Raw genomic sequence first — 22,866 nt, 5'->3', positions numbered from 1 at the left:
TTTCCTGTCCTCCGAGGATCAGGTGAGTATTAGGGGTCCAGCAGGATTCCTAGGGGGGCTAAGCAACCATATCTTTACCACTCACCCCTAGCTGTGGGTTCCTGGTGCGTTCCCCTCCCTCCGTTTTTTCCTCCTGCCAGCGTGTGGGAGAGGAGTCAGTCTTTGACTGTTTGGAGGGGTTCGTGCGGCAGAAGGGAGGTTTGTGTTGATATCTCCTCCTTCTGAGCCGCAGGTTGCTTCCCTCCCTCCGTCGGTTCTTCAGGCAAGTGCTGCTGTATGCGGCGGGGGTATTAGTTTTGTGCGCGTCTTTGCGCTGTGTGCGCTTCCGGGTTGCGGGAGGTCACGTGACCATCCGGCGACAGTTTTAAAAAAAAAAAAAAAAATTTTTTTTTTTTTTTTTCTTTCTCTTTCTTGCTGGAGTGGCTCCCTGCATTGCAGCTAATGTGTTTAGGTGCTGTGTTCTGGTAAGTAACCTTACTTCTACTGTTTGTGTGTTGCTTAGGGGTTATTATATAGTGTTTGTTTTTCCTTGTAGCCATGTCCTCTCGCTCTGAAGGTAGAGACCAAGAAAGGGAAAGATCCAAGAGATGTGCTTTATGCAAGTTAAGACTTCCTCCGGACTTTCCGAAGAGGATTTGTCAAGATTGTTTGAAGGAAAATTTTCAGCAAGATGTGCCCGAGGCTATGTCAGAGTTCATGTCATGGTTTAAAGTTAATATGCAGCAGACCCTTGAGACTTTTAAGGTTAATGCTCAAGCTCAGCCTCAAGCAAGTACTTCAGGGGCCAGCCAGGTGGAGGCGGCAGATGTACATGAAGTATTTGTGGATTCGTCTGATGAGGACATCAGAGAGGATGCTTATGTATTTTCAGTAGAGAATATTGATCATCTCGTGAAAGCTGTTAGATCCTCGATGGATTTGAAAGATGAAGATAAGCCACGCTCTAAGCAGGATATGATGTTTTCTAGGTCGTAAAAAGTCGCCCAGAGTTTTTCCGGTGCATGAGGTGATTTCAAGTATAATTTCTAAGGAGTGGTCGAAGCCTGAAAAGAAATTAGTACTGCCTAGGAAATTGAAAGCTTTATTTCCATTTGACGAAAGGTAGCGGCAGCTTGGGATCTTCCGCCTAAAGTCGATGTTGAAGTCGCCAGATTGGCAAAAAAGACGACTATTCCTGTGGAAGATGGAGCCAGTTTTAGGGACCCAATGGATCGGAAGGTAGATGCTGCTCTCAAGAAACTCTTTGAATCCTCTGCAGCAGTGTTTAGACCTGGGGTAGCTACAGCTTGTGTCATTAGGTCTATTAGACTTTGGCTTAGTCAGCTAGATCAAGATATGGAGGATAGAGTCTCCCGAGAGGATATGAAGTCTTCGTTGGAGATTATCAAGCTTGCTGCAGATTATTTGTGCGATGCTTCGGTGGAAACCATTAGAATGGCAGCTAGGTCTTCTGCTCTGGCTGTAGCAGGCAGGCGTGCGCTATGGCTAAAACATTGGGCAGCAGACCTGGCATCGAAGAATAAGCTTTGCGCCATGCCCTTTGAGGGTCCCTTTCTTTTTAGTAAAGAGTTGGAGGCTCTGGTTGCTAAATTAGGTGAGACGAAGAAGTTGTTACCTCAGGACAGACGTTTTTTTCCACAGAAAAAGTTTTTTCATCCATCAGACCAATTCAAAGGATCTAGAAATAAGAAGAAGCCTTTTTTTCGTCCCACCCGTGGTAGGTCAGGTAAACCTCACTCAAAAGGAAACAGGTCAGAAGAATCTCGCAAGACGGATCAGTTCTGACGCCAACTTGTCCAGACCAGTAGGGGGAAGGCTTCGTTATTTTTTTCACGGGTGGACCAGGATCACCAGCGATCCTTGGGTTCTAAGTATTATCCGGGAAGGGTACAGGCTCGAGCTAGCCTCTCGCCCAGGACCTCGTTTTCTTTGTACAAGAGTTCCCAGAGAGTTTGTGAAAAGAACATGTCTCCTCAGGGGAATTCAAGATTTTCTGCAATCCCGTGTTTTGGTTCCTGTTCCTCGAGACGAAGAGAGGAAAGGAGTTTATTCTTCAGTTTTTTTGGTCCCCAAACGGTCAGGCAAGTTTCGAATGATTATCAATTAATTTACCTAAATACCTTCATGAAGAAAATTCATTTCAGGATGGAAGGTGTCAGGTCAGCAGTCTCAATTCTGAAGGAGGGGGATTTCATGGCGACGATCGACCTTCAGGACGCCTACCTCCACATCCCGATTTGGGAGGGACATCAGCAATTCCTGAGAATCGCCATCAAAGATCAGCACAAGTTAAGTCATTATCAGTTTGCAGCCCTGCCATTCGGCCTGTCTTCATCTCCTCGCATTTTCACCAAGGTTTTGGTGGTGGTAGTAGCTTTTCTGAGAACCCAGAACATTCCTATTGTGCCTTACCTGGACGACTGGCTATTGAAGGCGCCTTCCAAAGATCTACTTCTCAGTCATCTGCAAAGGACGATTTCTTGCTTAGAGACCTTGGGTTGGAAGGTCAATTACCCGAAATCGGATCTCATTCCTTCTCAGAGGAAACAGTTCTTGGGAGTCCTGTTGGATTCGGAACAGTGTCGTACCTACCTTCCTCAGCAGAGGAAGGTCAGCCTGTGCAGTTCCTTGACGAGTCTCTCTCAGCGAAGAGTAGTCTCGATCAGGCAGGCCATGTCAGCTTTGGGAGCAATGACGGCGACTATAGAAGCAGTGCCGTGGGCCAGACTGCACATGAGGCTTCTTCAGAGAACAATTTTGAGACGTTGGGATGGCACAGAGAGCACTCTGGACAATCCTATAAAGCTACCTCCTCATGTGAGACACTCGCTCAGTTGGTGGAAAGGTCTGAACTTGTCCAAAGGAGTTCCTTGGGTCATTCAGCAGTGGCTCATTCTCACCACCGATGCCAGCAGGCAAGGGTGGGGAGCGACTCTAGAGCAAAATGTCTGGCAGGGCATGTGGTCTCTGCAGGAGGCGTCTCTCTCTTCCAATCACCGGGAGCTCCTGGCTGTTTGGAGAGCACTCAAAGTGTCGGCACATCTGACAAGAGGTCAGGCTATAAAAGTCAGAACAGACAACACCACAGTAGTGGCTTATCTGAACAGACAAGGTGGGACCCGCAGCCAAAGTCTTCTGGAATTGACTCTGAAAATTCTTTGCTGGGCAGAAGTTCATCTGCAGACCCTGTAGGCGATTTATATAAAGGGTTCGGACAACATCAGAGCGGATTTCCTAAGCCGCAGGCAAGTTGTGCCGGGGGAGTGGTCTCTCAGTCCATCAGTGTTTCAACGTCTTGTTCACCGGTGGGGTCGTCCGACCATAGACCTTATGGCCACAAGGGAAAATGCCAAGCTGAACAAGTTTTATTCCCAATATTTTCAGGACAGACCGACAGCGATAGATGCCATGCTCCAGTGCTGGAGAGGCAGTCTGAATTACATCTTTCCTCCACTTCCGATGATAACCAGGGTTCTGAGGAAGATCAGGCTAGACAGAGCCAGAGTCATTTTAGTGGTTCCATATTGGCCCAGGAGAGCATGGTTCTCTCTCCTGTTGGAAATGGCGGAGGAAGATCCACTAATTTTGGGTTCCAGCAGAACTCTGCTTCACCAGGGGCCAGTGTACCATCCGGACCCCAGCAGACTAGCTCTATCAGCGTGGATCCTGAATGGCAATCGTTAATCCAACAAGGATTATCCTCAGATGTTATTGCTGTTATGGTTCACAGCAGGAAAGCAGGAACTAATAAAATTTATTCTAGAGTTTGGAAGAAGTTTTCTTTCTGGTGCGGAGATCATTCTATTGATCCACATGAGGCTTCGGTTCCCCAGATTCTACAGTTCCTTTCAGATGGTTTTCGATTAGGGTTGAAACCAGCTACGCTCAGAGTTCAGGTGGCGGCCTTGGGGGCAGTGAAAGGTGTTTCACTGGGTTGAAAATCACCTCGTTAAGCAGTTTATTAAAGCTGCAGGCAGATTGAAACCAACCGTCAGAGATATCTGTCCGCCATGGGATCTGAACCTTCTATTGTCGGTTCTATCTGAGGACCCTTTTGAACCATTATCATCAATTCACATTAAGTTCCTGACCTTAAAGACTGTAATCTTAGTAGCCCTTACTTCGGCCAGAAGAGTGGGCGAAATACAGAGTCTTTCCATTGAAGAACCTTATCTTCAGATTTTTCCGGATAGAGTTGTAATGAGGCTTCCACCCACCTTTGTTCCTAAAGTGGCTTCGACTTTTCATTCGTCTCAGGAGATTGTTCTTCCTTCATTTTATCCACATCCAGTGGGAAGTAAAGAATGCAAACTTCATAAACTAGATGTCAGACGCTGTTTGGTGTTCTTTTTGTCTAGATCGGCACAATACAGAAGATCTAATAACCTTTTCATTAATTTTGCAGGCCCTTCAAAGGGGCTAGCTGCTTCGAAACCAACGATTTCAAGATGGCTTAAGCAGTTTATTAGTATGGCTTATGAGTTAAGAAGTCTGTCTCCTCCTGCCAGAATTAAACCACATTCTACAAGAGCAGTAGCTACATCGTGGGCGCAGAGAGCGGAGGCATCGGCAGAACAAATTTGTAAAGCTGCGACGTGGACCTCGATGCATACATTTTCTAAGCATTACAAGCTGGACATTTTTTCTTCAAGGGAGGCTGCTTTTGGCCAGAAAGTATTACAAGCGGCTTTTGTTCCCTCCCCTTGATCTTTGCAAAATCTCTTGTGGTGCTGCCGGGGACCTGAAGAAAGATTGAATTTCTTACCTGTAAATTGTCTTTTCTTCAGGTCCCCTCAGGCAGCACCATTATCCCTCCCCTTAATTAAAATTTCTGTTAAGCAGCCTGGTGTCTCTTGTTCTTGTAAACTAACACAGGGGATAGCAGGAAGGGGGGGGTGTTTTGTTCTTGTTTCCTGTCCTAGGAGGAGGGGCCATCTCTTGTGGTGCTGCCTGAGGGGACCTGAAGAAAAGACAATTTACAGGTAAGAAATTCAATCTTCTTGATCCGTGGAGATGGGTGACCTTTTTTCTATTAAAGGAACAGTAACACCAAAAGTTTTTTTATTTATTTATTTATTTTTTTAAAGGAAAGACAAAATAATGCACAGTTGTGCTGCACTTGTAAAACTGGGGTGTTTGCTTCAGAAACACAACTATAGTTTACATAAACAAGCTGCTGTGTAGCCATGGGGCAGCCATTCAAGCACAGGATACACGGTAGATAACAGATAAGTACTACTATTGTTTATATAAACAAGCTGCTGTGTAGCCATGGGGACAGCCATTCAAGCACAGGATACACAGTAGATAACAGATAAGTACTACTATAGTTTATATAAACAAGCTGTTGTGTAGTCATGGGGGCAGCCATTCAAGCACAGGATACACAGTAGATAACAGATAAGCTCTATAGAATCTCATACTGCAGAGCATATCTGTTATCTGCTGTGTATCCTGTTCTGCTTTTTCAGCTTTGAATGGCTGCCCCCATGGCTACACAGCAGCTTGTTTATATAAACTATAGTAGTACTTATCTGTTATCTACTGTGTATCCTGTGCTTGAATGGCTGCCCCCATGGCTACACAGCAGTTTGTTTATATAAACTATAGTAGTACTTATCTGTTATCTACTGTGTATCCTGTGCTTGAATGGCTGCCCCCATGGCTACACAGCAGCTTGTTTATATAAACTATAGTAGTACTTATCTGTTATCTACTGTGTATCCTGTGCTTGAATGGCTGCCCCCATGACTACACAGCAGCTTGTTTATATAAACTATAGTAGTGTTTATCTGTTATCTACTGTGTATCCTGTGTTTGAATGGCTGCCCCCATGGGTACACAGATGCTTGTTTATATAAACTATAGTAGTACTTATCTGTTATCTACTGTGTATCCTGTGCTTGAATGGCTGCCCCCATGGCTACACAGCAGCTTGTTTATATAAACTATAGTAGTACTTATATGTTATCTACTGTGTATCCTGTGCTTGAATGGCTGCCCCATGGCTATACAGCAGCTTGTTTATATAAACTATAGTAGTGTTTCTAAAGCAGACCAGTCAGGGTAACAGTACATTATAAAACACTTTTCATTTTTTTGGTGTTACTGTCCCTTTACCTTCAGTGCGATCAGCACAAATCTCCCCCCCCCCCCTTCTTTTACTTTGGATTGCGTCTTTCCAAGCTGTCACGTGGTATTATCAAACAAGCGGTAACAGGCATTAGACACGCCCTCGTGTGACAGCTCTACGTCCCGCCCCATTTTGATCACTTGGCCGTGACATCACGCCCTTCTGAAAGCCGCTTCGTTCTCTAGCATTTACCCAGAGGGCAAGGCGGTTTAACCCTTTCAGCCACTGTGTCAGAGCCAGCGGAAGCGAATCGAGCCCAGAGGGATCTGTCAGTAGGTAGATCTGGTTATTACTTTATGCTGCCCGCTCTAGTTGTAGAGCCGCAAGACTGCCGGCTACTGGGGGGGGGGGGGGTCACTGAGTTCACTTAGTTCTGTAACAATCTAAAGCTGCGCGCTGGATGTCCGGCTCCAGTTCTGAGTTGCGATTTGCGGAGGGACTGTCAGACGGTGCTGCTGCTGGGAAATGTAGTACCGGCTACATAATGGGTGTATGGAACCTTTTCCAGGGGGTCGGATACATTTTGGGTCGTGCCATTGTGGGATGGGGGTGTGCCAGCTGCAGGATGGACAGGGCATGTTTGCTAGTTGCTTCTCCCCTCCTTCCTTTGCTCAGTCCTAGGCAGGAACTTGGCTCTGCAGAGAATTCTACTGATTCCTGTAAGGGGAAGTGGCCCATGCCTTCTGTTTAAAGGGGAAGTACAACTTTCATTATCATCATGATTTAGATTGACTGACCTGTCTCTATGAGAATATCACCCTATTTACTTAATTCCTTTCTTAGTATCTTATGTAACGCATTTTAGGACATCCTACGGTGAAATACCTGTACTCCATGCAATGTCCTACGTCTTAGGAATGCCGCATCGGGTGCTTTTACCGTCACTCATGCTCCAAATCTGCAGTCATACCTCCGTCCTGTACCCTCCCTTCTCAGCCATCAGCCATACGAACTCTGCCCTCAGTCTTCTGTCCTCCGCCCTCTTCCCTCCCTGCTCAGCCCTCTACCCGGTCCCTCATCCTTCCGCTTCACCGCTTCATCCCTCCGCACTTCGCCAGTATTATTATAGAGATGTTTTAAACGCATTTCCGCTTTTTCGGACTGAAAATGCTCGCTCACCACTTTAGGAGCTTAGAGAGAAGACTGATGGATGAGTTCTGAGGGCGAAGTGCGGAGGGCTGAACAGGTAAAGTGGAAGGCTGAGTGCTGAGGAAACTGGGAAGAGGGCTGAGCAGGTACAGCGGAGGACTGAGGGCGGAGTTCGTTTGGTTGACGGCTGAGAAGGGAGGGTAGAGGACGGCGGTATGACTGCAAATTTGGAGGATGAGTGACGGTAAAAGCAGCCGATGCAGCATTCCTAAGCCGTAAGACATCGCATGGAGGACAGGAATTTTCCGCAAGATGTCCTAAAATGCATTCCGTATTATCTAGTTGAGTCTGGCCTCTGACTTGCAAACTGCTGCCTGATTGCTTAGGAATGTGAGCCCTAGCAACTGAGATTGCTTGTTGCTTCCTATAACCTGTTCCAGCTCCTGCAGTTGTCATGCACAATTAGGGCAGAGACACACCGGCAGACTCGGGGAGATTAGTCGCCCGGTGACACATCTCCTCTTCTTCGGGGCGATTAATCTCCCCGAACTGCCTCCCCGCCGGCAATTTTTCACTCAGAGAGCTTTGTTTCCAAAGTCGCCCGAAGATTCCTCGTGAGGCGACTTTGGAAAACGAAGCGATCCGAGTGCCACCCCGCCGGTGATTTTCATTCTAGCCGGCGGGGAGGCAGTTCGGGGAGATTAGTCCCCCCCGAAGAAGAGGAGATTTGACGCTGGACGACTAATCTCCCCGAATTGCAGCCTGTATCTCTGCCCTTAGCCAGTATATAATTCTGTATGTCACTGCTTCTGATAAACCGAACTGTTAAAGGAAACATATAGGATAAATGAAAAAAAAACTAATTTTGTAGGCAATCAAAAATAATATATGGTGTTGCTTTTTACATGGTGCTAAAAATTAATTTTCTTTCAAAATAGCCTCTTTATTGGAGCTCCCTATAGATGTTCTCTGGTCTCTGTCTGTGTTTCAAATGAGGGGTGGGCGTGTCCTAACCGTCCCTGCACAGTAGGAGGGGGACAGCCAATCACAGCCCTGCAGTCACACAAGCACAGACAGGCTTCAGTTCCCTATCAGGTCCTGCTAGCTGCTGATTGGTTCCTGTCCTATAGTGCAGTGAGCTGAGAGCCGCCGGCTCCAGTGCACAGCCTGGGAATTCAGGGAGCAGGAAGTGGAAGAGAAGGGATTAGGGTTTTTGCAGAAATATTCAATAAATCAGCCTGAAACATTATTTTTTTTAAGCACAATTCTTCTATATCTAAATGAGTATAATGCACTGGTACGTTCTTATTTTTTACACAAAATGTTTCGGTTTCAGCTCAATATAGCCAGGGTTGCCATTAGTTATGGTGGTGCCCAGGGAACAGGTCCGGAATGAGATTTAAAATAGACCCTGACATTTCAGGTACACAGAGGCCCAAACAGCCCCCCAACGCACCTGCCCACTAAATTGTCTATGGCATCTTACCGCAGCCCCTCTGCCATTTGGCAGAACCCTCAGATTGCCAGTCCAGGCCTGACAGGGAACATATCCCACATACAGCCCCCAGGCTTTGGGAAAGCACAGTTTGTACGGCCCAGATATAAATGTGTCTTTCTGGTTTGTGTGGAGGAGACCCGGGACTCGGTTGTGGTTTAACATGATACAGGGGGCCAGGTCCGGACTGAGAATTAAAATAGGCCCTGCCATTTCAAGTACACAGAGGCCCAATCAGCCCACACAGAGGCCCAAACAGCCCCCACCAGCCCACTAAATACTGACTTTCTATGGCACATTATAGCAGCCCCTCTGGCATTTGCCAGAACCCACAGATTGCCAGTCCGGGCCTGCAGGGGGCAGTGATGTCAGAAATGAGAATTTCATATTTCAGTATCTCATTTAAATCAATGCATTGTTGCTAGGATTATTTGGCTTCTAGCAACCAGATAGCTGAAATTGCAAACTGGAGAGCTGCTGAATAAAAATCTAAATAACTCCAAAAGCCACAAATTATAAAAAATGAAAACCAACTGCAAATTGTTTCAGAATATCACTCTCTACATCAGTGATCCCCAACCAGTGGCTCGTGGGCAACAGGTTACTCACCAACCCCTTGGATGTTGCTCCCAGTGTCTTCAAAGCAGGTGCTTATTTTTCAATTTCAGGTCTGAAGGCAATTTTGGTTGCATAAGAACTGCCTGTCTTCATAGAGGCTACTAAATGGCCAATCATAGCGCTTATTTTGTCCCATCCAGGAACATTCTTTATGCTTGCGTTGCTCCCCAACTCTTTTTATATCTAAATGTGGCTCACAGCCAAAAAAGGTTGGGGACTCTGCACTACATCATACTAAAAATGAATTTAAAGGCAAACAACCCCTTTAATAACAGTAAGTTGTCACTTTAAATTGCACTGTATACTGTGTAACAGGAATATAATCGGGCATACCTGTCATTATAATGCACAGTACAGGTATGGGACCTGTTATCCAGAGTGCTCAGGACCTGGCGTTTCCATATAATGGATCTTTTCGTAATTTAGATCTTTTAAATCTACTAGAAAATCGTGTAAATATTAAATAAACACAATAACCTGGTTTTTCTTCCAATAAGAATTAATTATATCTTAGTTGGGATCAAGTACAAGGTCATGTTTTTTTATTATTATTATTATTATCATCTTTAGGCTGGTGACTTAAGTTTAGTATATAAAATAGGGATGCACCGAATCCACTATTTTGGATTCGGCCGTACCCCTGAATCCTTCACGAAAGATTCGGCTGAATACCAAACCGAATCCAAATCCTAATTTGCATATGCAAATTAGGGATGGGAAGGGGAAAACATTTTTTACTTTTTTGTTTTGTGACAAAAAGTCACGTGGTTTCCCTCCCCCTAATGTGCATATGCAAATTATAATTCGGATTTGAAATCTCGAACCGAATCCTGGATTCGGTGCATCCCTAATATAAAATATGGCATTTTTACCCTTATTGATATTTAGTGTTATGTTCTCCTTTAAGGTGGCCGTACACGGGCAGAATAAAGCTGCCAATATCGGTCCTTTAGTCTTTAGATTCGGCAGCTTATCTGCCAGTGTATGGGGGCTTTCAACAGGTCTCCCCGATTGATATCTGGCCAAGATATTGATCAGGGTGGTTTGATTTTTCTGGCGATCGCGAACTGCATCGGCTAGTTGATGGGGCTACTTAAAGGGCGTGTAAAGGCAAAAAAACTAAAATCCAATTTTCACTTTCTTTGATGAAAAAGATACCTACCTCCAATATACTTTAATTTAAAAATGTGTTCGGTTTTTATAACAAATCTGACTGTATGCAGTGAAATTCTTCCTTAATTTACTGCTGTGGATAGGAATTGTCAGATGGTCCCTAACTGCTCTGCAGGGAAACAATCATACTTATGAACAGCAGGGGGAGCCCCCGCCTTACTTTCCAGCCATGCAGAACTCAAGCAGCTTTGTTTGTTTCCCTGTAGAGCAGTCGGCTACTTTGTAGAGATTTGTATTGGATTTTATTTTGGCTTTACAACCCCTTCATTGTTTCCAACTCCAGCTGCAGGGACAAAGATCATGGAGCCAGATGTAACTGGGATTTTATTTGGAGGATTAGTTTACTGTAGCCACTGGTTCTGCAGAGTTGGAGAAAGTTTGTATTTAACAATACAAAATGTAGAAAATTCCCATTAGATTACATGACAACACAGGACCCAGTGCAGTCTGTATATTCTGATTATTAATCAGTCTTGCTGTATTGGCTTCTGGCAGATATTATTTGACATGTGCTGTTTTGATAATTTATGACGATCCCTAAGCAGCTCAGACCACACTGAGCATGTGCACAGTTTTGGTCTTGCAAAGATGTTTAACAAAGTTACAAGATGGTGACCCCCTGTGGCCAACTTTGAAAGCTTAAATCATTTGTTGTGGTGCAGTAAGTTCATGTTTATGTTTAGTATACAAAATACAGCATTTCTAGCCTTATTCTATTTTAAACTTTACTTCCCCTGCTGTAAAAGCAGCTGATACAACTCCTTTTTTACGTTGTACCTAAGTTGGCCTTACACAATCCTATCAATTTGTATAATTTTAGGTGGTGGTCCAAAGAGCCAGACTGATCAGGCAGACTTAAAAATGTCATGTTCCAATCCACAATACCTGCCAGCATATGATACTCTACTATATGGAAAGGTGAAGTGGAGCCCAGCTCCTCTTTGTGTCCTGCTGTTCTAATTGTTTGGCTGGGATGAGTTCTTTTCCAATCAGATACCATACAGGATTGGCCTATATATTGCTGCCTTTATTCTTGCCTAAGCCACTGTCTCTCTGGATGGCTAGCCTTACATTATTCTATCACTTCCCTAAGGCTATGGGCACACAGGCTTTTGGGTCCGGCTGTTGTCAGCCTGCATATTTTTTTTTCAGGCTGAGAGAAGCAGATCTACTCAGGGACCCTGCTCCATTGATTTGAATCTGATCAGCCTGTGTGCGGTCACACACAGTGGAGTTGAAGCTGAGGTCAGTATTTGGTCTGACCTCAGGCCTTTTTCTTTGTGTCTTAGTTCAGGAAACTAGGAGTTAGGCACGGGGCACAGCCAGCTGGGAATGCCTGTCTCCATTACAGGGACTACTCCCTAGAGGAGGGTTCCCCAACCTTTTTAACCATGAGCAACATTTAGATGTTAAAAGGTTGGGGAGCAACACAAGCTTTAAAAATCTTCCTGTGGGAAGGGCTGTGATTGTCGATTGGTAGCCCCTATGTGAACTGGCAACCTACAGGAGGCTCTGTTTGGAAGTACACTTGGTTTTTATACAACCAAAACTTGTCTCAAAGTCAGGAATCAAAATATAAGCACCTGCTTTGAGGCCACTGGAAGCAACATCCAAGGGGTTGGTGAGTAACATGTTACTCAGGAGCCACTGGTTCATCTTAAAGAAAGTAAGATACCGTAATACCATTCTAGCTTATGTAGTTTCTGTAATAATGGCATTCTGAAGGAAAATGTGAATATGGAGTTCCCTAAACGAACCCCCCCCCCCGAAGACACTGCTGAATTCTAATTCCTATAACACTCACAGGAAATATAAGTTTGAGAAGTGTATTTTGTTCAGTGTCCTCATTACCACTGTAACTGTACAAGTGACAACCTTTGGAGATTTTAACATGCTGAGGATTATTTCCAGTTGATGAAACTCCAGCATAGAATCTGCTAGTGAAGGAGGCACCACTGAGCCATAGAATGGCCGGCTTCTTGGACAACTTCCGATGGCCTGAGTGTGAGTGCATCGACTGGGGAGAAAAGCGGAACACGATCGCTTCAGTGGTTGCAGGCGTGCTGGTGAGTCGGTGGGGATTTTTTATTTTCCTTTATGGACTTTGTGCCATAAACAAAACATGCCTATGATTAAGGGAATGTTTTCCCGAAACGCTTAAGGCGATGTTGTTACCTTGATATGCTACAATAAACCTCCTCACATTCATTTGGAGTGCCGCCTGTATTGTTCATTTGGATAAACAAAACATTGGCTGCAATCTTTCTACGTTCTCCTCTGATACATTGACACAGACTATGACTGATATTAGCCAAGCTCAGTGCCCAACTCTCACTGCTCTGTGACTACAGCAAAAATAATCCACCCAGTCCAAAGTCTTCACCGTGATATCGTTTTCCTTTCACTTCCAGATAATCTCTCAATTTATTTGTTGGACAAACTTGACCAAATTGTCTGTCTGATGCCTTATTCACTGGTAGATCTTTCCAGAGGATGTTAGGACATCCGTTGAGATTAGAGGAAAGGGCTTTTTTCACGTGAGAATTTTCCCCTGAGGTGTTGTACAGCAGATACATTTGATAGCTTCAAGAAAGGCTTGGATGGATATATATATATATATATATATATATATATATATATATATATATATCTATCTATATATCTTTATTCTTAAAGTGCTACATGAATACGTAGCACTGTAAAATTTTACAGAGTAGAAAAGGACATACAGGGGGGACGAGCATAATCATAAATGGGTAACAAGCACAGTAATAAATAAGTATAAATATACAGAGATTACATGCCATGTACTAAAAGATACAGTAGGAAGGAGGCCCCTCACCCGTAGAGCTTACAGTCTAAGCAGGTGGATAATATACAGACACAAATCAAGGGAAAACATGTTCAGAGGTTTGAGCATTGGCCCTTAAAGGAGAACTCAACCCAAGAATTAAGAAAAGCCCTTACCTAGTTAGCAAGAAAGTCCTCCCTCCCTGCTTTCCCTCCCGATTCAATAGGTCTGAAAATGTTTCTAAAATTGTTCCCACCTAACAGTGCAGAGCAAGCGCAGCAGAGCTTGTGGGTGCCATCTTCCGGATTGCAAGTCTTCATCTGTAATAGAGCGCCGTACTGTCGCATGCACAGTTGGAGCAGTCTTCCGGAATGTACCGACTGCGCATGCAACATAATGCCAGAAATTGGCAACCGTAGAGGACCCGAAGATCGAGAAGATGCCGTCCACAAGCTCCGCTGCGCTTACTCTTCACTGTTAGGTGGGAACATTTTAGGGACATTTTCAGACCTATTTAAATATGCAAGGGGAAGCAGGGAGTCTTGCTTACTAGGTAGGGGCTTTTTATAATTTGGGGGTTGAGTTATCCTTTATGTGCCAGGACTGGACCAGACAAGATATGTTCTAGTGCTCCAAAAGTTAGAATCTGACTATTGTTTTCAAAAGATTGAGTGAGTGTTCCCTATGGGGAAATTCAGGGGTAGAATTCCAAAGGTAAGGAGCTGCAAGGTAAAAAGGTATAAGATGAGAGATGGTAGTGGGTGTGGATGGTGTAAAAATATGGTGGCTCTGAGAGTAGGCTACCAGGTACATGAGTAGGGTTGCCACCTGGCAGGTTTTTTACTGGTCTGGCTGTAATGGTGGCTGATGCCAATGAGAGAAATGTCTCACTTAGGTGGTAAACTCAAGTAAGACAAGTGCAGAATTGTAGAGAGGAGCAGAGGAGTGAAGGGCTTTGAATGTTCATCGAAGGATTTTGTTTTTCCTTTTCTTAACCAGTGAAAGAACCGCTAGAGATATTTCTGCAACAGTTAATTTGCAGTGTTATTTGCTTCTTCTGTCTCAGTTTTTCTCAGGCTGGTGGATTATGATCGATGCTGCAGTATGTTACCCCGACCAGAAGCAACTCAACCATGCGTTTCATACCTGCGGGGTCTTCTCTACAGTCGCATTCTTCATGTAAGTGCTTATATCTTCTGTACATGGGGTTATACACCCTTTAGCACTAAAAAGCATATTTTAATTGTATGGGATAAAGCAATTTATATTCAGCTGCATAGTAATAGGCATGCATATTCCTATATGGTCATATTATGGATTATACTGATGGAGGCCAGGACCACATGTTTAAAGGGATACTGTCATGGGAAAAAAAAATTTTTTTCAAAATGAATCAGTTAATAGTGCTGCTACAGCAGAATTCTGCACGGAAATCCATTTCTCAAAAGAGCAAACAGATTTTTTTATATTCAATTTTGAAATCTGACATGGGGCTAGACATATTGTCAATTTCCCAGCTGCCCCAAGTCATGTGACTTGTGCTCTGATAAACTTCAATCACTCTTTGCTGCTGTACTGCAAGTTGGAGTGATATCACCCCCTCCCTTTTCCCCCAGCAGCCTAACAAAAGAACAATGGGAAGGTAACCAGATAGCAGCTCCCTAACACAAGATAACACAAGAACAGCACTCAATAGTAAAAATCCATGTCTCACTGAGACACATTCAATTACATTGAGAAGGAAAAACAGCAGCCTGCCAGAAAGAATTTCTCTCCTAAAGTGCAGGCACAAGTCACATGACCAGGGGCAGCTGGGAAATTGACAAAATGTCTAGCCCCATGTCAAATTTCAAGATTGAATATAAAAAAATCTGTTTGCTCTTTTGAGAAATGGATTTCAGTGCAGAATTCTGCTGGAGCAGCACTATTAACTGATGCGTTTTCCGATGACAGGATCCCTTTAAATACATGCATTGTTTATTTTTATTTAAATCATTTATATCTGTTCACACTCTCTTGTATTCTTTATGTTTCAGGATAAATGCGGTGTCGAATGCGCAAGTGAGAGGAGACAGTTACAGTGATGGCTGTATGGGAAGGACAGGTAATAAATTGCTATTGAGGGTAGGTGACCCTGGATGATTGACTTGCTGTTGCTTTTGTTATGGTGCAGACAATAGGAGTCAACGCAAGCAGGGCGCGCCTGCACAGGAGTTGGCCGACACATAGAAGCATGTTTAGTCAGCAGCAGCTATTTCCACTTGCTAATAATAACTGCAGTTCTCAGTGTTCACAATGGGAAGAGAGAGAGGTGCCAGTTCCCCCAAGTTTTGATGCTGCTCGAGAAAGGTCACAGCAACAAAATGTGAGGCAGTTGCCCGGTGGGACATTTCCCTGCGTCAGTAAATGTGACAAACATCTTTAGGGAAAAGGTAACAGCAAGTGCTATTTCTTTACAGTACTAACTCTTTACTTACCCCTCGGTGCAGATTCAGGGCATCGGAGTTCACAGGCGCCATCTTCTGGCATGGTAATTTTCAGGTCTTCTTCCTTCACTTCGGCAATTTCCGTGACTTTCAGCGCATGCGCAGTTGCCGCGAAACGGAAGATTGCTCCAAATGCGCATGCGCCGATACACCGCTCTTATTATTGAAGAGAAGAAGATGGCGCCCATGAACTCCGATGCCCCGAATCTGCACTGAGGGGTAAGTAATGAGTTGGGGGCATTTATCCAGGGTATCACCTAGGCTGGGTGGGGGGAGCAGGCAAGGGGGTCTATGTAGGGTTGGGGGTAGGGGATTTTTTAATTAAGGGTTAAATTCTCCTTTTAAAAGAGTGCCATCCCGCTGGCAATTTACATTCTAGCCGGCGGGAAAGCAGGGGAGGCAGTTCGGGGAGATTAGTCCCCCGAAGAAGAGGAGATTTATCGCTGTGCCCTTAAACATTAAATAAACCCAATAGGAGTGTTTTGCCATCAATATGGATTAATTCATGCAGCTTATTACCATCAAGTACAAGCTACTGTTTAAGGAAAGGAAATCATTTAAATTTGTTTTAATTATTTGTTTACAATGGAGACAGCCTTCCTGTAATTTGGAGTTGTTTGGATAAATGGTGTCTGAATAACGGATCCCATACCTGTACCTATACAAGCATAGTACAGGTATGGGATCCGTTATCTGGAAACCCGTTATCCAGAAAGTTTCGAATTTGGAAAGACTCCATTATAACTAAATAATCCAAATTTTTGTTATTGATTTCCTATTTCTCTGTAATAATAAAACAGTAGCTTGCACTTGATCCAAACTAAGATATAATGAATCCTTATTGGAAGTAAAACCAGCCTATAGGGTTTATTTAATGTTTACAAGTTTTTCTAGTAGACTTATGGTGTGAAGATCCAAATTACAGAACGATCCGTTATCCGGAAAACCCCAGGTCCCAAGCATTCCGGATAACAGGTCCCATACCAGTATTATGATATCATTCTGTTCAGACTATGGGAAAATTTAGGGAGTTGTCATGCTATGGAGGGTGCCATTTACAGTCCTCTTTGTCTTTTGGATTCATTATCATTCTCTATCATTATTATTATTATTACAGTTATTATTAGTAACATATATTTTTAAAGCACCAACATATTCTGCAGCGTACCCTGAACATACAGATTACATGACAAAAAAATATAAGCGGCTGCTGCTCATTAGAGCTTAGAATCTCAAAAGGACCTATATGAAAGCATAATGGAAGATTGTGCCTGCAAGAGACGTGTCCAAGCCACTAACCCTGTCTCAGAAGACAACGACGTGGTTAAACTACAGCTGACTTGCTTAGCCTGCACCAAGCTGAACACATACCTTTTATTTTCTGACACTCAGGTGCCCGAATCTGGCTCTTTATTGGCTTTATGTTGATGTTTGGATCGCTCATTGCTTCTATGTGGATTCTCTTTGGAGCTTATGTCACACAAGGTCAGTGTCACAAAGTGTTAGTATTTTAATACATAAAATGGAAATGACAAGCCATAAAGTCCCATGCCTCTATTTGTGGGCAAAGCTACACAGGCCTGTCGCCAGGGCAGTAGAGCTTTGTGAGAAGCAGCAGGCTGACAGTACTTAAAAGAAAAAAATTTAGTCTACCCGTAGTTTATTAGTGTTCTTCTGCTTTTATTGAAATTGTTATTAAATGAATTGTTCAGTATAAAAATAAAAACTGGGTAAATAAATAGGCTGTGCAAAATAAAAAATGTTTCTAATATAGTTATTTAGCCAAAAATGTAATGTATAAGGGTAGGACTACATGGACGTTTTCGGCGCGATTCAACGCGCTGCAACAGAGCTGAAAAGCAGGAAGTAGTGTTCTGGCTGTTATGTTACAGATCCAGTCACTCCAGCCTTTATACATTACATTTTTGGCTAACTAAATTTTAGAAACGATTTTGCACAACCTATCTATTTATCCAGTTTTTATTTTTACACTGAACTGTTCCTTTCCTTTAATGGAGGCTGACTAGTATGTTGGGGCAATTAATTGCTAATTTATGATTATTTTACACTAAGTAACATAGTAAGTTAGGTTGTAAAAAAGACATGTTCAACCTTTTAAGTCTATATATAACCTGCCTGTTATTTTAAGTCTATATATAACCAAGGGTTTAAGCCTGTATTTTTTTTTTTAACTCCAGCCTGCCTATGAGGTCCAACTTTTAGTCCGGGTTCTCCATGGCTCATAATAAATCTGACCCATAGTTCCATGAATATCTGAGGAAGAAAATAAGGGATCACCCCAAATCTTACCATATTAACCTTTAAGCTTCTAGGATTAAGTAGGAGAGCAAATAATCATTCACTAGCCTTTAGTCTTGCCCAGGGCCGGACCTAGGGGTAGGCAGAAGAGGCACCTGCCTAGGGCGCAACAATAGGGGGGTGCTGGGCAGGTACCTGTTAAAAGCTCAGGGAGGGGGAAAGTTGATTGGATCTCTGAGACAGCACACATCACGAAATGGTGGTTCAAGGCAAAAGATGTAAAAGGGCAATATTTACTTAAATATATAGACCAGTTTGGTAAGATTCTTTAATATGTCACTTAATATGATATAAACTATCTGTTGCTTAAATGTTCATTTTGGGGGTATAGTTTTCCTGGCCGAAAGATGTGTGGCGCATTTTTCTTCAGATATCTATTGGAGACCAAAATTAAACCTCACAGTGTCTTGAAACTTTCTGCTACAGAATCACAAAGAAAAACCTGCCAAATACATTTCCCCACACAGAGTTTTAATTGTCGCTACTTGTGATGGTAATCAAAACACAAGCTCCTTTGAACAACTATAAAGCCCAGGGTTATTACTGATATTGCACTACATTTTCCGCCATATTCATTGTTAGGCTTACGTTTTTCTTTTAACTGCTGTGTTTACAGACTGCTAGGCTACTGGCGCGGAAAAGCTAACATTTTCAAGCCAAAGAATATATATATTTCTGTATTCCTGTAAGCAGTAGGGGTTTTTCTCTTGATTGTGTTCCCCTGCTGCTGTCGTTTGTCCATATGAATATAATAGCAAACTTTCCACATACATGTGTCTGTTCCTCCTGCAGGACTCAATGTGTACCCAGGCCTAGCTGTGTTTTTCCAGAATGCTTTAATATTTTTTAGGTAAGTGGGAAGTAGATACCTGTCATTTCTGTACTGGAATTTACCCACCTCTTTATTTTATTTTAGTTGCTACTTCTTTTGTTTTCAATGTCACTGTGATCCCTGTGCTCCAGTCCTTTGGACGTTCATCCTGCATTATCAAAAGAATGTAGTATAAAGTATATACACGTGACTGCAATTCAGTGTTTGCTGTGCTACGAATTATGTAAAGGGGAAATGTACCATATTTGAAAATAGGGGTTTATGTTGACCTTAAAGGACATGTCAACCCCAAAAAGATTTTTTGCCTAATAAAAGAAAACACAATTATAAGCAACTTTCCAATGTGACTTTATTAAAAAAAAAAAAAAAAAGCAATTACGTTTACAAATTAATCTTAAAGCAAATTGTTGCTTTTTAAACAGTGTTGCAAAAGCAAGTCTCCTCCAGCAAGTCAGGTCTGTCAGTCCGTTGAATTGTTTCAAAAACCACAGCTAACGGAAGAGAATAGAAAGTGACAAACACTGCTTTCAATAGCAATACCTATACAAAACCTATACCTATATGTTTTCTTTTATTAGTTAAAAATTTTCCTTTAACGAGCCACAAAGTTTTCTTTTTAATTGTACATTGTACAGGAAATGTATATACACAAAAGCCATGAATATCTTGTAATTATAACGGTGACTAGTGATGTCATCAGTTATAAAAGGTGAGTAGTGATTTCATTTTTGTCACATGACTTACTAAAACCTGTGTATTATAATAAATAAAGTACCCCTTGTTGGAAAATATGAGGATATTAGAAGTTACCTCGGAGTTCCATGACCTGTATTATGTTTTCCAACAAGGGGTACTTTATTTATTATATTATTATTTATTCTCTGTCTCTATAATACAGCAGAGATTTTATATTATGCTATACAGGTATGGGACTTGTTATCCAGAATGCTCTGTACCTGGGATTTTCCAGATAAAGGGTATTTCTGTAACTTGGATCTCCATACTTTATATATACTAAAAATGTATTTAGACATTCATTAAATTATATCTTAGTTAGGATTAAGTACAAGGTACCATTCTATTATTACAAAGAAAAAGGAAATATTGTTATTGCTACTTTTTATTACTCCTCTTTCTATTCAGTCCCACTCCTATTCATAGTCCTGTCTCTCATTCAAATCAACGCATGGTCGCTAGGGTAATTTGGACCCTAGCAACCAGATTGCTGAAATTGGAAACTGGAGAGCTGCTGAACTAACTCAGAATCCAAAAATAATAAAAAATGAAAACCAGATACAAAGTGTCTCAGAATATGACTCTCTAAGTCATAATAAAAGTCAGTTTAAACTCCTTTCCAGATCATGGGTACCTATATAATTAATATTTTATATGAATGTAGGATAATCCTTAAATGTGGGTGTGCATGCAAATATATTTGATTATTCATATGTAATTAATTATGTTTCTTTGTCTTTCCATACAGCACACTGATTTACAAATTTGGAAGAACGGAAGAGTTGTGGTCATAAATGTTCATTAGTTTGGAAGATTCGTCAACCTCTCCTTCCCCTATGCCCCGTGAATATTATTTTATACACTTGCCAATCTGCTTATCTTCCTTATGTACATTGTTACCCCCTTCCATGTATAATTATTGCCATACACTGTAGTCCAAAAAAGAGGATAATGTATAGTATGAAAGAAGATAATTTATAATAGAGATGAGTTATTTTTTACGGTATGGGCAGTTCATTATCTGATTCGATGACATGGGGTTGAGAGAATTCCAGGGTTTTGTTTTGAAGTCTATCGGGAAACTCCATTGTCTGATGGAGTGATTTGTTTTTGTCTGAGAGCAGGCAAGAAAGATTAAGCTTTCTTATTAGAACACTCTAGTATTAATTCATGACTTTGACATAGCAGTGTATCTATATTCTGAGTTTTCAGCTGTCATTTATCAACAGCTAAAAGAACTGCTCAGTAAGGATTTGGGTAGAAATAATGCATGTGTTATATGTGTAGAGCTACTCTACCAGTCTAAAGATACTGTCACTAAAAATCTGTTGTTTTTTCTGTATAGCAACGTGATTTTGCTCCTTGCTCCCCACAAATCATTGATTCCTTTGTACTGTATGTAATGATCAGCACTTAAAGGAGTTGTTCACCTTTGATTTATCTTTTAGTATGATGTAGAGAGTGATATTCCTAAACAATTTGCAATTGGTTTTAATGTTTTTTTATTTGTGGTTTTTTAGTTATTTAACTTTTTATGCAGCAGCTCTCCCTATTGCAAAGTTCAGCAATATAGTTGCTAGGGTCCAAATTACCCTAGCAACTATGCACCAATTTAAATAAAAGACTGGAATATGAATAGGAGAGGCCTGAATAGAAACATGAGCAATAAAAAGTAGGAATAGCATTACATTTGTAGCATTACAGAGCATTTGCTTTTTTAGATGGGGTCAGTGATAGCTGGAAAAAGTCAAAAGGAGAAGGCAAATAATGCAAAAACTATGAAAAAATAAATAATGAAGACCAATTGAAAAGTTGCTTACAATAGGGGGCAGATTTACCTAGGGTCGAATATCGAGGGTTAATTACCCCTTGATATTCGACTGCCGAATTGAAAACCTTCGACTTTGAAAATCGAAGTCGAAGGATTTAGCACTATTCCTTCGATCAGAAAATTGTTAGGAAGCCTATGGGGGCCTTCCCCATAGGCTAACATTGGCCTCAGTAGGTTTTAGGTGGCGAACTAGCGGGTCGAAGAATTTTTTAAAGAGACAGTACTTCGACTATCGAATAGTCGAACGATTTTTAGTTAGAATCGAAGTAGCCCATTCGATGGTCGAAGTAGCCAAAAAAAATTTTTTTCCTCTATTTCTTCACTCGAGCTAAGTAAATGGGCCCCTTGGTCATTCGACGACATACTAAAAGTCAACGTAAAGGTGAACCACCCCTTTAAGTAAACCTGCAGCACACTGAGCATGTGCAGTGCTACTGAAATAACAAAGGTACAGCGGATGAGTATACAGGCATAGATCTTCCATGCCATAAACACCTCCTCTTTATACTGTCTTTTTTTTCTTGTAATGTCAATTTGCACCTTATTTCTCCCAGAGTTTTATATATTTGAGGCTGTTTTTCTTATAAGTGAAAAGCCTTTCAGGTCATTTGGCATCTTTGCTCGTGTGTAGGCATTTTTTAAATAGACAGGGGTTTAACTGAAACTAATTGTTGTTTCACCAACTGTGGAACCACAACAAAATGTATGTGAAATGTTCCAAATGTCACATATCCAACTTGTTTGATAATATTAGATCCGCTCAGTACATTCCCCTACTTGAGATAAATTCCCCTTTGATGCACAACAGATGATGCTCAGACTTTCTTCCCATAGTTGTTCTCAGAGTGAGAGGAAGATGCAAATAGATGCATTTCCACCCTTCAGTCAAGCAAAAGGCACTGGTGTGTTTATTATTTTTCCGTTACTGAAATTTAAAGGGATATAAGTTATTTGTTACTAAACTTGATAGATATAAAGTTTATTTTTTTAGCAGATTTTAAATCCATATCCCAGATCCCTCACCTTGACTGCATTTATTGTGTGAGCGATAAACATACAGGAACAATAATCCCTTCAAATATGTATTTATTTGAATTTTAACTTGTATAAAAGCTGAAAACCGTTGGAGCCATTTACTATAATTGTAATTAAGATGTACATAAAGTGCCGACATATTCCTCAGTGGAAGGGTGTTCATGAAACCTACAAATTAGGTGCAAATACTGACCGATAAGGGAGGCAAAAGTTGCTTGTTCATCTGAATTCGGAGGCAGAAGGGGCTATTAAAATTATTAATGCTGCTTAAACTATCCCACAATCCAAGGTGGGAAATCTGAACAACCCTGATTAAACCTTGTTCCTGT

The 22,866-nt window shown here is 41.9% G+C and overlaps 1 protein-coding gene across 3 annotated transcripts; it reads left to right on the top strand.

Annotated features, from left to right (window-relative positions):
* Positions 1 to 6,263: 6,263 nt before the first annotated feature.
* Positions 6,264 to 21,157, top strand: tmem50b.S (transmembrane protein 50B S homeolog). Of its 3 annotated transcripts, none has more exons than XM_018248891.2 (7): positions 6,264 to 6,409; positions 12,420 to 12,574; positions 14,366 to 14,478; positions 15,336 to 15,403; positions 17,178 to 17,270; positions 18,897 to 18,954; positions 20,420 to 21,157. In XM_018248891.2, the coding sequence occupies exons 2-7, from the start codon at positions 12,476 to 12,478 to the stop codon at positions 20,463 to 20,465; spliced, it is 477 nt and encodes a 158-aa protein (XP_018104380.1). In that variant the 5' UTR covers positions 6,264 to 6,409; positions 12,420 to 12,475; the 3' UTR covers positions 20,466 to 21,157. The 3 variants fall into 3 exon arrangements, with proteins under 3 accessions (XP_018104380.1, XP_018104381.1, XP_041439347.1); XM_018248892.2 differs by having other exon boundaries at positions 6,269 to 6,405; XM_041583413.1 differs by lacking the exon at positions 6,264 to 6,409 and adding an exon at positions 11,730 to 11,753.
* The last annotated feature ends 1,709 nt before the right edge of the window (positions 21,158 to 22,866 follow it).

Source organism: Xenopus laevis, chromosome 2S (assembly GCF_017654675.1).
Source record: "Xenopus laevis strain J_2021 chromosome 2S, Xenopus_laevis_v10.1, whole genome shotgun sequence".
Classification (NCBI taxonomy): Eukaryota; Metazoa; Chordata; class Amphibia; order Anura; family Pipidae; genus Xenopus; species Xenopus laevis.
This window is presented reverse-complemented; position numbering and strand designations above follow the sequence as displayed.

Bases quoted from the DNA above. Each gene is read 5' to 3' on its own strand.
- tmem50b.S (XM_018248891.2), top strand. From the start codon at position 12,476: ATGGCCGGCTTCTTGGACAACTTCCGATGGCCTGAGTGTGAGTGCATC. The intron at 14,479-15,335 runs GTAAGTGCTTAT...TTTATGTTTCAG, and splicing joins TCTACAGTCGCATTCTTCAT to GATAAATGCGGTGTCGAATG. The intron at 17,271-18,896 runs GTCAGTGTCACA...TTCCTCCTGCAG, and splicing joins TGGAGCTTATGTCACACAAG to GACTCAATGTGTACCCAGGC.